Raw genomic sequence first — 13,901 nt, 5'->3', positions numbered from 1 at the left:
TTGGGAATGTGGCCACTTCTTTGTTTTTTTTTAATTGTTTTTATTGGAAATTTTTGAAACGTGGTGAAATTAAATGTAATTTTTTGTTAGACCACTGCTATTCCTGGAACAATTTATCCACTGGTGTAATACAAGTGATTGCAGATTATGGCTGATAAGCATAATAAAACTTTAAAATGAAACATAATTATTTCCATACTCGATTACAGATTTTGAAATATTGGGTAGTAACTACTTGAAAAAAATTTGGAAATGTTGAACTTTGCACTCTTAACAAACTGATAAAAAGTCACGACTAATAAAATTTTCATAAGAAATTTGAGAAAAAAATTATTTAAAATTTAAAATTTGCGCTTCGTTCGTTTTTATGACTGTGAGTACGGCTAAAGATGCAACAAAACGTCTGCGACACAATTTAAGTATAAATTACTTTTCCAATACTGAGGCAAATCTGTTGCTTGAACGTCTTTGAACAACTTTAAGGCTTAAATAGTTTAAGATAGGGATACGGTTTCGCGGACTTTTTTGTAGCAAATTTAATTCTCTAAAACTTTTTTCCTAACAGTTTTCTTGTATCTATAACCGTATTCGCAGCGTTTTGAGAAATCTGAGGCAGTGTGCGAATTGGTAAATGTTTGAATGTTTTTTTAATATAGTTTTCGATAAAATTTTTGCATTATGTTTTTGTCTGGCTGTTGAGAATTTAATATCCTATCTGCCTTTATTTTCTTGTTTGTTATGTGTTGTTTGTTATGTGCCGTTATAACAAAAACATTTTTTTTAATTCATTGCTTTGAAAACTTAAGACACTAATGGAACAACTACGCTCTCTGGCGACATTAACGGAACTATCGGGGACGGGAACAGTTTATTTGTTCCTACTTCGTTTCATATCCCAACCTTTAGATATCCGTAATTTGTTCACTCTTTCAAAAAATTGCAACGTTTTTATGGTTAATTAAAGATTAATATCGACTGTCTCAAGCTAAAACGCAGTATTTAATTTTTAGTAATTTTTTTACTGGACCCAAATATAACTTACTATTTAAACAGCCTCTTGGAATGACTTATTTTTTACCCATATTGCTTAACTTAAAAATAACGGTTTTTATGGGCAATTTATGTCATGTATATTACGTACGTGTATCTAAAACAACGTGAAAAACGTGAAAAAATTGTCATATGCTGTCTTTTTCATTGGTTCAATTTTTACAAATATTGCTCAATACTACTACTTAAATGCTAAATGCTACTACTTAAACTAAACTAAATACCTACAATTTCAAGCCATTTTCAGTACAAAAGCAATTAATTAATTACAATAGTACAAATATTATTATTTACGAGATAAATTTATGCAGTAATCCAAGACAGAGATATAATGACAAATCTAACTAACTATAACAACTAAAAGTTCGATTAAAAGTTATATTACTTAGTGAGTGTATTTTTGTGAGAATCAAATTAGAAAATATAGTTTTTTACACCCATATGAAGTATTTTTACTTAAACAATTAGAAAACAATTGGAAAAAACAATTTTGTTTGTTAAATAAGACAAATAATAATTGCTAATGTGTTTTTAAATGAATCTAAACTTACAAATTAGGCAAAATATGTAAAAAACTCATTAAAAAAATGTTGGTTACTGTGTTTTTGCTGCAAGGCTGAGTGATTTGTGTGACAATACTACTGTCATGGGTTTCCAAACATGAAATAATAATTAAATGTGTATTTTTTGTATCTAGTGTTTTGTGATTTTTATATGGCTGGGTTCGTACGTTAGGCATTGGCCTCATAAAGATGTGAGAGACACCCTGTATTAACATAAACACTTATTTAATATCGATATCTATATATACAGGTCGCTAAAAAGTAGGGATACAGTTAAATATTTTCAGAACTCTTTAACAGAGAACCTTAAAATTTGGGAAACAGTTAAAAGTGTTTAAATTCTATCATCTGAGAGCTTTTTCAAATTTTTATCGTCAATTATTTTGAAAATACAAGGCTAACTTGAATTTTTTAATGGCACAATGAGTCAAATTTAACCTTTTCGAAAAGAGCATTTTTTTTATTCAGTGGTGTAACATAATACTCACTTTTACTTTTATTAAAAATTAAAAAAATTAAAATTCAAAAATTTTCTGGAATAGTAAAACTAAGTTTATGTCTTTTGTAGTATTTCGTGTTTAAATTTTTTTAATTAAGACGTGTTCTTTTTCTGTTAAAAGTGTTATTTTAACAATTATTATAAACTTTTACTTATTTTTTGGTTAATATAAATAAATAATTTTGAGGTATGCATGTGTTATATCATGGACCTCAGAAAAAATATTCGTTTCAAAAATAGTTAATTTGACTCTTGTTGCAATTTATAAAAAATCAAGTTAGCCTTGTATCTGATGGACAAATGGAGATAGAAATTTAATAAACATCTGAAACGATAAATTTAATATACTTTTGAGCATAGTTTTTATGAATAGTTTTTATAATATTTAACTGTATCCATCCTTTTTAACGATCCTGTATATGTATAAAATTGCTTGTCCTGACTGACAACGCACAGCCTAAATGACTAAGTATAGGAACCTAAAATTTTTACAATAGGTAGCTTTTATAACGTGGGCATGTACTAAGAAAGGATTTTTGGAAAATCACCTCCTAAGATCGTTAAATGGAGTGTTAAAATCCGTCGTTTATTAATGTTATATTCTTGAAAATTAGTAATTGGGCTTTCGGTTACAAAAAAAACGTGTTTCAAATTTTTTGAAAAATCAACCCCTAAATGGATTAAATGGCATAATAAAATTTGTATAAAAATTCGTAACTTTTGAATTTACATTAATTAGAGTTGGTATTTGGGCTTTCAGAAACACTGTTTTAGTTGGAAATACTAACCCCAAAAGGGTTGAACAGGGGTTGGAATTTGTATAAAAATCCGTAATTTTATACAATTAGTACTTGAGTTTTCGGTTAATGATGAAAAATTTGTGTTTAAGAATATTTAGAATTTCTACCCCCTAAAGGGGTTAAATATCAAAATCCGTAATTTTTTAACTGATATCTATAAAAATTAGAATTTGGGCATTCGGTGAAAAATAAAGAAACAAGTATTTTATTATTTTTAGAAATTTCATTCTCAAAGAGAGTTAAACATAAAAAATCGTTATTATTTTGAAGCTATATATATTCATAAAAATGGTATTTGATCTTTCGATTAAAAATGAAAGAAGACGTGTTTTTGGATTTAAGAAGTTTCATCCCCAAGAGGGTTGAAAACAAAAAACTGTCATTTTCGAAGTTATAACCAAGAACATTAGTATTTGAGCGTTTGTCTAAAAATAAAAAACCCTTGTTTCATGTTTGTTAAAAATTTCACTCCATGGAGGTTAAACAAAAAAATTGCTCATTGTTGAAGTTATTCATATAAAAAATTCTTTATTGTTGAAGTTATACATATCAATTAAAATCTTAGTCGATTAAAAAAGAAGAGACGTATATTTCAGCATTTTTATGAATTCCACCCCCATTGTAGTTAAACGCAAAAATCCTTCATTTTTGAAGTTATATCCAAGAAAATTGGCATATGGACTTGCGGTTGAAAAGAAAGAAAATGTTTTTCGGGATTTTTGAAAATTACACCCACAACAGGAAGTGAGTTTGTTTGCAAAATTTACTAGTGTTCGCATTGGGTCACGGTTTTAAAGTTCACAATAAAATTATGTGATTCTACTTTTTATTATACTAAGTTTTGCATTGTTTTTCTGTGTTTCAAAATGGTTGTGAACATGCGTGCGAAGCCGTGGGCAACTGCTATTTGGAGATAAAGATAAAAATCAAGTACTAATTGAGAGATAATTAGGTACTTGACACGTGTCTTTTATTATAGAATATAGGTTCAAAATAGTTAACAAAAATTAATTAAGTTCTTCGTAGAAATAATATTTTATTTATATAAAAAATTGTTACAAAATACACAATAGTTAGGCACCGTAAAAAATTCGATTATCTACATAACTAAATAATAGAAGTTTTATGAATGTGGTCACTTCACTATCATTAAAACTTTAACAAATAAAACAGCATCATGGACAGAACAAGCCCGATTCCGCACCCTGCCACCCTAACCCCTGAACCTGGCGTAGTAGGCGGTGTGACAGTTGCTGTAAAAGTAACAGGTGTAGGACTTGTACTACCACCTTCCCTCACTTGTCCGGCTATGATCGACTCTTCAAACCCGCATTCATTCGTCCCTCTTCGGATTTTGAAAAATCCCCCCAACGCGCCCCAGTCTTTCCCCCACGAATTCGCCGCCAACCAATAGGCCCACCCATTCTCCGTCCCCCACCCAATGATTTTAACAGCAGTGCGACCAAATAGAGCACCAGATGTGTAAATATAAACACCTAAAAAGAAAAACGCGTCTCAAAATCACCCTCCAAAATTGTGTCATGCTGCTCACCGTCTCGGTATATCTTAAAATCTCCATAGACATCGAAGGCGGCTACGACTGGACCACCCCCGGATAAAATTTCGTTTTGGATAGCAGTCTCATTTTGGGGAATATAGTAAATGCTGTCACCGAAATGTTTATCACTGACGTATGGTATGGGGTATTTGTCGTTTTGACAAGTTGTGTTGCACGGAGGAGTGATTCTGTAGTAATTCAACTCCGAATAAGGTTGGCATCCCTGAATTAAATTTTAGGGTGATTCCCTCAACTAAACTAACAATAGACAACTCACCGTCGATGTGTTGTAATCACCCCCAGACACGAGGCCTGTTAACATGAAATAGTTCCAAGCGTAATATGTGTAACCCCCTTTACATTGATTGCCACAATAATGACAACAGTCGATAAGATCTTCGGGCGACAGCTGAATTTTGACTTTACCGTTCGTTGCTATGCACAATCGGTCTGACATGACTTCGGCAGCAGCAAACGCCTGAATAGCATACATAATTTTTTCCATAAAAAAATAGGGGACTTACCCAAGACGAGCTACATTTTCCCTGATTACGAATATTGCCGATTATGTCTGCACATTCGGGCCAGTATTCCCGAGCGTCGAAGGTTTCAGGTATTACGTTTTGGGTCGCTTGTGGTTCTTTAATTTCTGGTTTGAAATTTGGATCTGGGTGAATCCCCAGAAATCCCAAGCGGGACTCGATGTCGTCAAAAGGGTTAATCCCGGCTGTCCATGCTGATTGTTGGGAATTAATCTGATTGATAAGAGAAGCGTTGGGTTTTGTCCATGATAATGGTAATAAAGCACATAAAAGAAGTAATTTTTGCATGGTGTAATCACATTTATTTAATTCTGAGGAGGCTGGCACTGATTGCACTATATTTATAGCAATTTCGGTACTGTTATCTAGCTTAATGGATTACGTGGTGCGAAAATTATTGGAAATCAGATAACAAGTCATGGCATAATGTGATGAGAGCGCAGATTTTTGGGAGCATTGAAAGCATCTTGTTTATCTTATGAATTCCATTTCAGATTAAGATTTAACTAAAACAATAATTTTTTCATAATTCTAGTTGAAATAAGACATTCAAAATTGCAAAGCCATTGCTAGCTACATCAGAAGTTAAAAAAATTCTAATGATAATAAAAAGTTACCTCATATTACGACAAGTTGTTAAACACTGGTTTAATTTTTTTATGCCGTTAAGTTTTTTTTTCTTTTAAAAAATGTTAAAATCGTAGTACTAAAACCAAATGTCAATAGAATCACAGAAATATTCTGTGTTCCTTCCAAAAATATAATATTTTATGAACTACGCCACTGGTTCAAAATTTGCACTGAAGAGAAAGCTTCTGCACCCATTTTCAAAAGGGCCATAAAAGGTGTTTGTGTGTAAAAACGGCTTCTTGCTTATGCTCTTTCCACTAGTTTCTTCCTCTACGATCAAGGTACAGTAATACCTGATTTGACTGCTTGCGATATTTTAAAAATTCCTTTGTTAACAATTGGTCAACGTAATAATGAGCAGTGGGATAAAGAAAGAAAGAATAGATTAACGGCTAGTAATTTCGGAAGAATTATTAATATGAAATGTACGACCAATACAGCGAATGCTGTAAAAGATATCTTGTATCGTGTGGGATTATCTAAATTTAAAAAATTACCCGAACCACTACAGTGGGGAATTGATAATGAAGAGAAAGCAAAGGAGAAGTTTGAACAGATCACAGGTATAAAGGTAGATTCATGCGGCTTTTTTGTTGATAAAGAAAAAAAATTTTTAGGTGCAACACCAGATGGGTTAATGGGTTCAAATGCTATTGTTGAAATTAAATGTCCATTTAGCGCAAGAAACACAAATATTAAAACTGCCATAGAACAAAAATTGATTAAATACTTAGAAATAGATTCTCAAGATGATAGTAAAATAGTTTTAAAAGAAAAAGATAATTACATGTATCAAGTACAAGGTCAGCTCCACATTACTAATCGCCAAACTTGTTATTTTATAGTGTACACCTCTACAGATTTAAAATATTGTATTATTGAGAAAGACGATAGTAAATATTGGAACGGAAGAATGATAGATTGTCTTGAAAATTTTTATATGAATGCCATGTTACCAGAAATAATTGATTCAAGACATAGTCGCAATTTACCATTACGCAGCATAATAAAAAAGGATTTGTAAATAATATTTCAAGTTTAGTTTTAGAGATTTTTACATAAATACATAATATGATGATAAGCATTTTAATAATAATTATAATTTTTAATTTGAACAATAAAAGTAAAAAAAAACTTCCTCAGTGGGTTGACACCTTGTCGTGGTGAGGGAGCTCAGTGTTCTATTACAAAACCTGTGCAGAACGAAGCTAAGCACAACCAAAGTTTTAATCATCTTTTTTTATATTTTTTTAAAACAGGAATAATTTTATTGTTAAAAGTATTCAAAAAAATAGCGAGCGTGATTACTCGTATTTCAAAATCTCATAAGATACGTTGATAGCAGTGTCTACAAAAAAAACGTAATGCAAATCTATAGGTACCTAATTATTTTGTTAAAAAAAATTAATTCCGAAATCATGTGCTTTAATTTTATACCACTATTAGAGAAATCGCTAAAATTCCTATTTGTGCCGATACATTTCTCTGTCTTGAACAAATGCAATAAAATTATTATCTTGTGGGTCACCCCAATGGTGGTTACCTCCAGCGGTGCGTCCTAAACCCGTCATAAATCTTCTTCCAGCTAGCTACGCATTCGAAGAAGGATGCATTAAAAGTTGCCTACTTACAATTTAATTTTTGCTTTATATCTAACAATTAAGAACAGTTAACAAAAATCTAAAATATCTCAAGTCTGTATTTTTAAATTTCCTATAAAATGGTTTTTTTAAATTCTCAATACAATGCACCGTTATCAAAAATTCGTATCAACTTCATTAACAGACATTTTATTTAATAAAAAAATATCTAGGCATTTATTTCAATCAAAAATGACTCTTCGACCTACATTTACTCATAAAGAAACACTGCAAATGTCAAGAAACTCTTCAAGTCTAAATTTGCGGCTAAAAACAGTGAAAACAGTTTACACGTAAAACGTATGCGCCAGCTCCCAGAGGGTCTAGAGCCATAACTCGAAATAAAAAACCAGGTGATTTGGATTATGCAAAAATTCTTGTAGTATTTAGAACTTTTGTGCATTATTAAGTTTTTTAATTAACAAACGTAACAATTTGAAGAAATATGAAACGTTTCTAATAAGTACATAAGCAACATAAATATAAAATACTTATTATTGAAAAGTTATTACTAGCTTGAAATAATTATTATGTAGATTAATCCAATTCCAGGGACAGCATAAATAAAACAGTTGATTCAATCGATTAGTGGATTTGTTTTTTTTTCTTATTGAACATCATCAGGATCAGGAAAAAATGGACAATTAATAATTTTAGTACTTACAACAAATAATTTTGTAATTTTATTGCCCTGTCTTTCAGTCGCGATCCTGATCCTGTTTTATTTATCCAGTCCTTGGAACTACATAAATCTACATTATCAAACGTTGAGAATTGTTTGAATATGGAAAGCTCTTAAATTTACCTACAACCTACTGATAAACAACAATAATTCAGTGGCTTTGCAAAAATAGTTTATTTAACTTAATTTTACTTTAACATAGATTATCAATTATTACTGTGATAAGTACAAATTAGATGTCTTCATAATGAGACTTTTTATTCTTCAAGAAAACATTTTGCACAAATTCTATGGAGAATTTTTTTATGCAACATATTACACGAGATGAACCAATCCAAAATTTCTCTGCAATGCTGTCGTGTCTTATGCCAGTCCTATGATCAGATTCTCGTTTCTTCATCAAAAATTTCTAAATATTCAATATACAAATCTGTTCCAAGCAAACTTGAAATATTTTTTTTACTTTCTTTAACTGAATTTTCAATAAAATTATCTAGTTTCATATTTTCTAAATCCTTAGGTTTTGCTGTGGAATAAGCACAATTATAAAGAGATATACATAGTGGCCGAGTTGTTCTAAATTCAGTGATAAACAAGCTATCCATTGAACTTCAAATTCCTGGTCCTAATTATTGTGGTCCAGAAACAAAACTAACAAAACGGCTTGCAAGAGGAGATAAAAACGTTAAAACTGTAATTACTTTTTGCCAAAAACTAATGTCACAATATAAATTGGCTACAATTTTGTTAAAAATAAAAATAAATGGGTTCTGTTTTCTCAGAAAGATTATAAAAAGGTGTACAATTGATGGCGTTATGTTGAAAAAACGATGACCACCTCCACAGTTCGAGCACATATGAACTCGTTTTACAGCATTTTGAAATGTTTCTCGCTAAATATCTGACTTCAAATTGGTGATTTTTTTTTCAATCTCAATGTTGCCTTTCAATACTTGCAAGGTTGCAAAATTGAAAATAGCGTTCTTCAGGTGTGTACCTATTGCTTATTGACAACAGATTCTCTACTTTTTGATAACATAAGTATTAAAGCACAATGAGATTTGACCCCATTTGTAAAAATTATCGCACAATCAAACTATGAGATTACTTTTGCCCCACTGTGTATAATGACGGCAACTTAGTTTTTGTTAAAAGTAATTGGTTTTAACTACGGACAGCTAAAGGTTAGGATGTAAAACGACATACAAATAAAATGTTCCTGTTCTAGATAGTTCCGTTGATGTAGTTCTATGGTTCTAGTTGTAAAACAGTTACCACAGGGCAAAAAAATACATTTGGTTACTATTGGTTTCCAATAGAAAGATATAAACATAGTGCAAAAATTTTATCGTAAACTATACTTAAAAAAACAAACTTTTACAAATTTGTACTCAGTCTCATATTTTTCAAAACGCTGAGAATACGATTACAGATGCAAGAATAATGTTTTAAATTTTTACAAAAAAGTGGGCGAGACCATATTTCTATCGTTTACAGGTTAAGTATAAATTAACTTTTCTTTACTTAAGCACCGTTGATGATAGAGACAAATTTCTTCCTAACACTTTTCTTGCATCATTAACTGTATTTGCAGTGTTTTGACAAATATGGGACAAAGCGCAATTTTTAAAATTTAAATAATTTTTTTCCCATATTTTTTGTGAAAATTTTAGTCGTCTGATTTTCTCAGTCTGTTAAGAGTGCAAAATTCAACATTTCTGCATTTTTTTCCAGGTAATTAGTAAGTTGTTTGGATTTAAATTAATTTAAAACGATTTGGCGCCAATACGGTATAACGCTCGAAGCGCCCTCATTTTTACTTTACCGTACTATTTTTTATAGTCTTCCTTTGTTTTATTTTTGTTCGAATCACTAGCCTCAGCAAAAAATGAGACTTCTAGAATTTCGAAAAATTATAGTTAATAAGTTAAGTGACTTAGAATATTAATTTCTTCCAGAAAATTTAAAATATATTGCAAACAGTAATAATCATTCACTTAACTTAGTCAACAAAATTTTATAGAGGGTGTACCAGAAATACATGTGTTATGGTAACGTAGCTCAACAAATAAAAGTTTCACCAAGTTACTTAAATTTTAGAAAAGATAACATATTGTAACGGACAATTTGAACATTTTAAAATAACAATGAAAATTGTTGCTATGAATACAAACTAATTATTAATCACTGACTGGTTCGTTTACACAAAAAAGGAAAAAAACAATAAAAATAATAAATAAGACTTTTTCAAAATGTTATATAAAAAAGTTCTTGTACCTGCACAGTTTTATTACGTGGTAAAATTAACACACATATTTGTTAAATTATAATAATTTTGATTCTACAACTTCAAAACAAATTCACTATCTTTTAAATAATGTAAATTAATTAATAACCCATTGGTCAGAAATAAATAAAAGAAATTGTTTAATTCTTGAATCCCTAAATCTATGGATCCCTAAATCTTCTATGAATAACAAAAAAACATGAAGTCAAATCTTTAGCAAATTAAAATCAAAACTTCTAAGTTAGAAAAAAATAATGTGATTTACCCAATTTGTTGTAAAACGTGTGATTCAATTTATAGTCTTCCGTTGTTAGAACTTTATGAAATATGATGAAATAAACTGTAATTTTGATGCATCCAATCTGACTTAATAAAACTTGCTTTATATGATCATTCACTGATCAGAATATCATTTTCAAGTGAGATCATTTTAATTGTTTCTCCAGATACAGATAAGTGTCAAGTGTCATTGATAAATAATTAGGTATTTGAAATTTGATACCCGTATGTTTGTTGTTACAGAAATTAAATAAACGCTTTGTAAAAATAATAATTTATTTATAAAAAAAGTAGAATAACATAATTACAAAATAAAATAAAAAAATTCTACACGACCAAATAGTGGTTCATCGAATGTGGTCACTTCACTTTTATTAAAATTTCAACAAATAAAACAGCACCATGGCGAGAACAGCCCCAACTCCGGACCCTACAACCCTTACTCCAGAACCTGGCACTGGAGTAGTGCTTGTGCTGCTTTTCTCATCTTTCCGCACATGTCCGGTTATGATCGACTGTTCAATCTTACATTCATTCGTCCCTCTTCGGATTTTGAAAACACCCCCTAACGCGCCCCAGTCTTTCCCCCACGAATTTGCAACCAACCAATAGGCCCATCCATTCTCCGTCCCCCACCCAATTATTTTGACCGCATGGCTACCAAGCAAAGCGCCAGACGTGTGAACATAAACACCTGAAAAGAGAAATTTCAAGAAATAAAAAATATATTATGATCAAGTCACCTTCTCGGTATAATTTGAAATCTTCATAGACATCGAAGCCGGCCATGACTGGGCCCCCTCTCAGTAAAATTTCCTGTTGGATAGTTGTCACATTTTTGAGAATATAATAAGTGCCATCACCAAAATGTCTGTCATTGAGGTACGATGTGGGGTATTTGGTGTTTTGACAAGTTTTGCTACACTCAGGTGAAACACCGTCGTTGAAATTCGACTTCGAGTAGGGTTGGCATCCCTGAATTAAATTTTAGGGTGATTCCCCCAATTGCCAATAGACAACTCACCCTTGACGTGTTGTAGTCACCCCCAGATACGAGTCCTGTCGATGTATAATACTTCCAAGCGTAGTATGAGTAACCCCCTTTACATTTCTTTCCACAAGTTTCGCAACAATTGATAAGATCTTCGGGCGAAAATTCAAATTTGACTGAACCGTTCGTTGCTACGCACAGTCGGTCTGACATGACTTCGGCCGCAGCAAACGCCTGAATCATATACATTTTTTTTTTCGAAAAAAAAATTCGGGGACTTACCCAACATGAGCCACATTTTCCCTGATTGCGAATATTCCCGATTACGTCTTTACATTGGGGCCAATATTCACGAGCATCGAAAGTTGCAGGGATTACGGTTCGGGGCTCTTCCCACTCTAAAACTTCTAGTTGGAAATTTGGATCTGGGTGAATCCCCAAAAATCCCAAGCGGGACTCGATGTCGTCAAAAGGGTTAATCCTGGCAGTCCATGATGATTGTTGGGAATTAATTTGATTGATAAGAAGCGTAACGTTGGGATTTGACCATGATAATGGCAGTAAAGCACACAAAATGATTATTTTTTGCATTTTGCAATCACAGTTATTTAATACTGAAAGAGCTTGTGATGAGTTCACTATTTATAGCAATTTCGGGGATGTTATCTACTTTATTGGATTACGTGGAGTGGAAATGATTAGAAATTAGATAACAATAATTGGCAAAAAATGTGATGAGATCGTATTTTTTAACTATAAAAATTCTTTTTTTGGGGTAAATTTTTAATTTTTTTCTAATGTAAAATTATTATAAACTTAGCTAATAGAGTAAAATTTAACATAAACAAAAAGTATTCATGTACTAATGTCAAATTTTAATGTACCGGGTCCGGCAACCATATCGCACATCCGTGGAAATTTTTAATGAAATAAAATTCTTGAAATTTTACACACCTTACCAAACATTAATAAGAAACATTTTCGATTTTTATTAGTAGTTTTGTGATTTTATGAACTTTGGTATCAGAATTATAAATTTTTATTCGGTGGGTTAAATAACACAGGCCGACTTGATTTTTGGTGTTTACAATATTTTTGTCATCTTTTACTAATTTGGTGTTTTCTGTATAATATCAGGTTTTCCAAAAAAATCCACATATCAGTAATTTTTACTTATTTCTTATTTCAAAAATTAAATCAAACCATTTATATTACATTTTTTATATTAAATAAATACAATATTAAAACTAATTGGCACATTAAAACCAACATCTTCTTTATGTATTTTAAATTTTAGTTCGAATCACCCGCCTCAGCAAAAAATGAGACTTCTAGAAACTCGAAAAATTAAAGTTAATAATTTAAGTGACTTAGAATATTAATTTCTTCCAGAAAATTTCAAATATATTGCAAAAAGTAATAATTATCCACTTAATTTAGTCAACAAAATTTTATAGAGGGTGTACCAGAAATACATGTTTTATGGTAACATAGCTCAGCAAATAAAAGTTTCACCAAGTTACTTAAATTTTTGAAAAGATAACATATTGTAACGGACAAGTTGAACATTTTAAAATAACAATGAAAATTGTTGCTATGAATACAAACTAATTATTAATCACTGACTGGTTCGTTTACACAAAAACCAGTAAAAATAATAAATAACACTTTTTCAAAATGTTATATATAAAAGTTCTTGTTTCTGTACAGTTTTATTACGTGGTAAAATTAACACACATATTTGTTAAATTATAATAATTCTGATTCCACAACTTCAATAACAAATTCACTATCCTTTAAATAATGTAAATTAATTAATAACCCATTGGTCAGAAATAAATAAAATAAATTGTTTAATTCATGAATCCCTAAAATCCCAAAACTTCTAAAAAATAACGTGATTTACCCAATTTGTTGTAAATCGTGTGATTTAATTTGTATTAAAAAAACTAAACAAAAATTAAAAAATATAATAAAAAAAAACAATATGATTGAAGAGAGTATAAGTTACAATGTAGAACTAACCTCACAGTCTTCGCTAAACATGTTAAAAAAACAAAACACGAATTTGACTTTGATGGAATTAAAACTCTTGATAAAGAAATACATTACAAAAAAATTTTACTTCCGAAATGATTCATATCCAAAAAAATAAAATTATTGCTGTAAATTTCAAATCAGAAACTGACTTAGTGACTGACTTAGTAAAATTCACAAATTTCTTATTACGAAAAAGTAATTCGAGTAACATTATGATCATTATATTTTTAACATGCTTTGTCATGTTTTTAAATTATATTGTAACTTGAATATTACCTCATTATAACTTTTTTAACTTTAATCATATCTAAATAAAGTATTAATTTGCATTATTGTATAC

At 30.5% G+C, this 13,901-nt stretch overlaps 2 protein-coding genes across 2 annotated transcripts; both read right to left on the bottom strand.

Moving 5' to 3' along the window:
• Positions 1 to 3,928: 3,928 nt before the first annotated feature.
• On the bottom strand, positions 3,929 to 5,360 carry LOC657117 (cathepsin B-like cysteine proteinase 4). The gene is made up of 4 exons (XM_963596.4): positions 4,995 to 5,360; positions 4,748 to 4,948; positions 4,465 to 4,693; positions 3,929 to 4,408 (listed from the first exon to the last, which is right to left on the bottom strand). The coding sequence occupies exons 1-4, from the start codon at positions 5,298 to 5,300 to the stop codon at positions 4,062 to 4,064; spliced, it is 1,083 nt and encodes a 360-aa protein (XP_968689.1). The 5' UTR covers positions 5,301 to 5,360; the 3' UTR covers positions 3,929 to 4,061.
• A 5,428-nt stretch (positions 5,361 to 10,788) lies between these two features.
• LOC657203 (cathepsin B precursor) lies at positions 10,789 to 12,150 on the bottom strand. The gene is made up of 4 exons (XM_963674.5): positions 11,804 to 12,150; positions 11,555 to 11,755; positions 11,274 to 11,505; positions 10,789 to 11,224 (listed from the first exon to the last, which is right to left on the bottom strand). The coding sequence occupies exons 1-4, from the start codon at positions 12,110 to 12,112 to the stop codon at positions 10,905 to 10,907; spliced, it is 1,062 nt and encodes a 353-aa protein (XP_968767.2). The 5' UTR covers positions 12,113 to 12,150; the 3' UTR covers positions 10,789 to 10,904.
• Between the last annotated feature and the right edge of the window lie 1,751 nt (positions 12,151 to 13,901).

Source organism: Tribolium castaneum, chromosome 6, assembly GCF_031307605.1.
Source record: "Tribolium castaneum strain GA2 chromosome 6, icTriCast1.1, whole genome shotgun sequence".
Taxonomy (NCBI): Eukaryota; Metazoa; Arthropoda; class Insecta; order Coleoptera; family Tenebrionidae; genus Tribolium; species Tribolium castaneum.
Note: the sequence above shows the minus strand (reverse complement) of the source record. Positions and strands in the feature narration are given on the sequence as shown.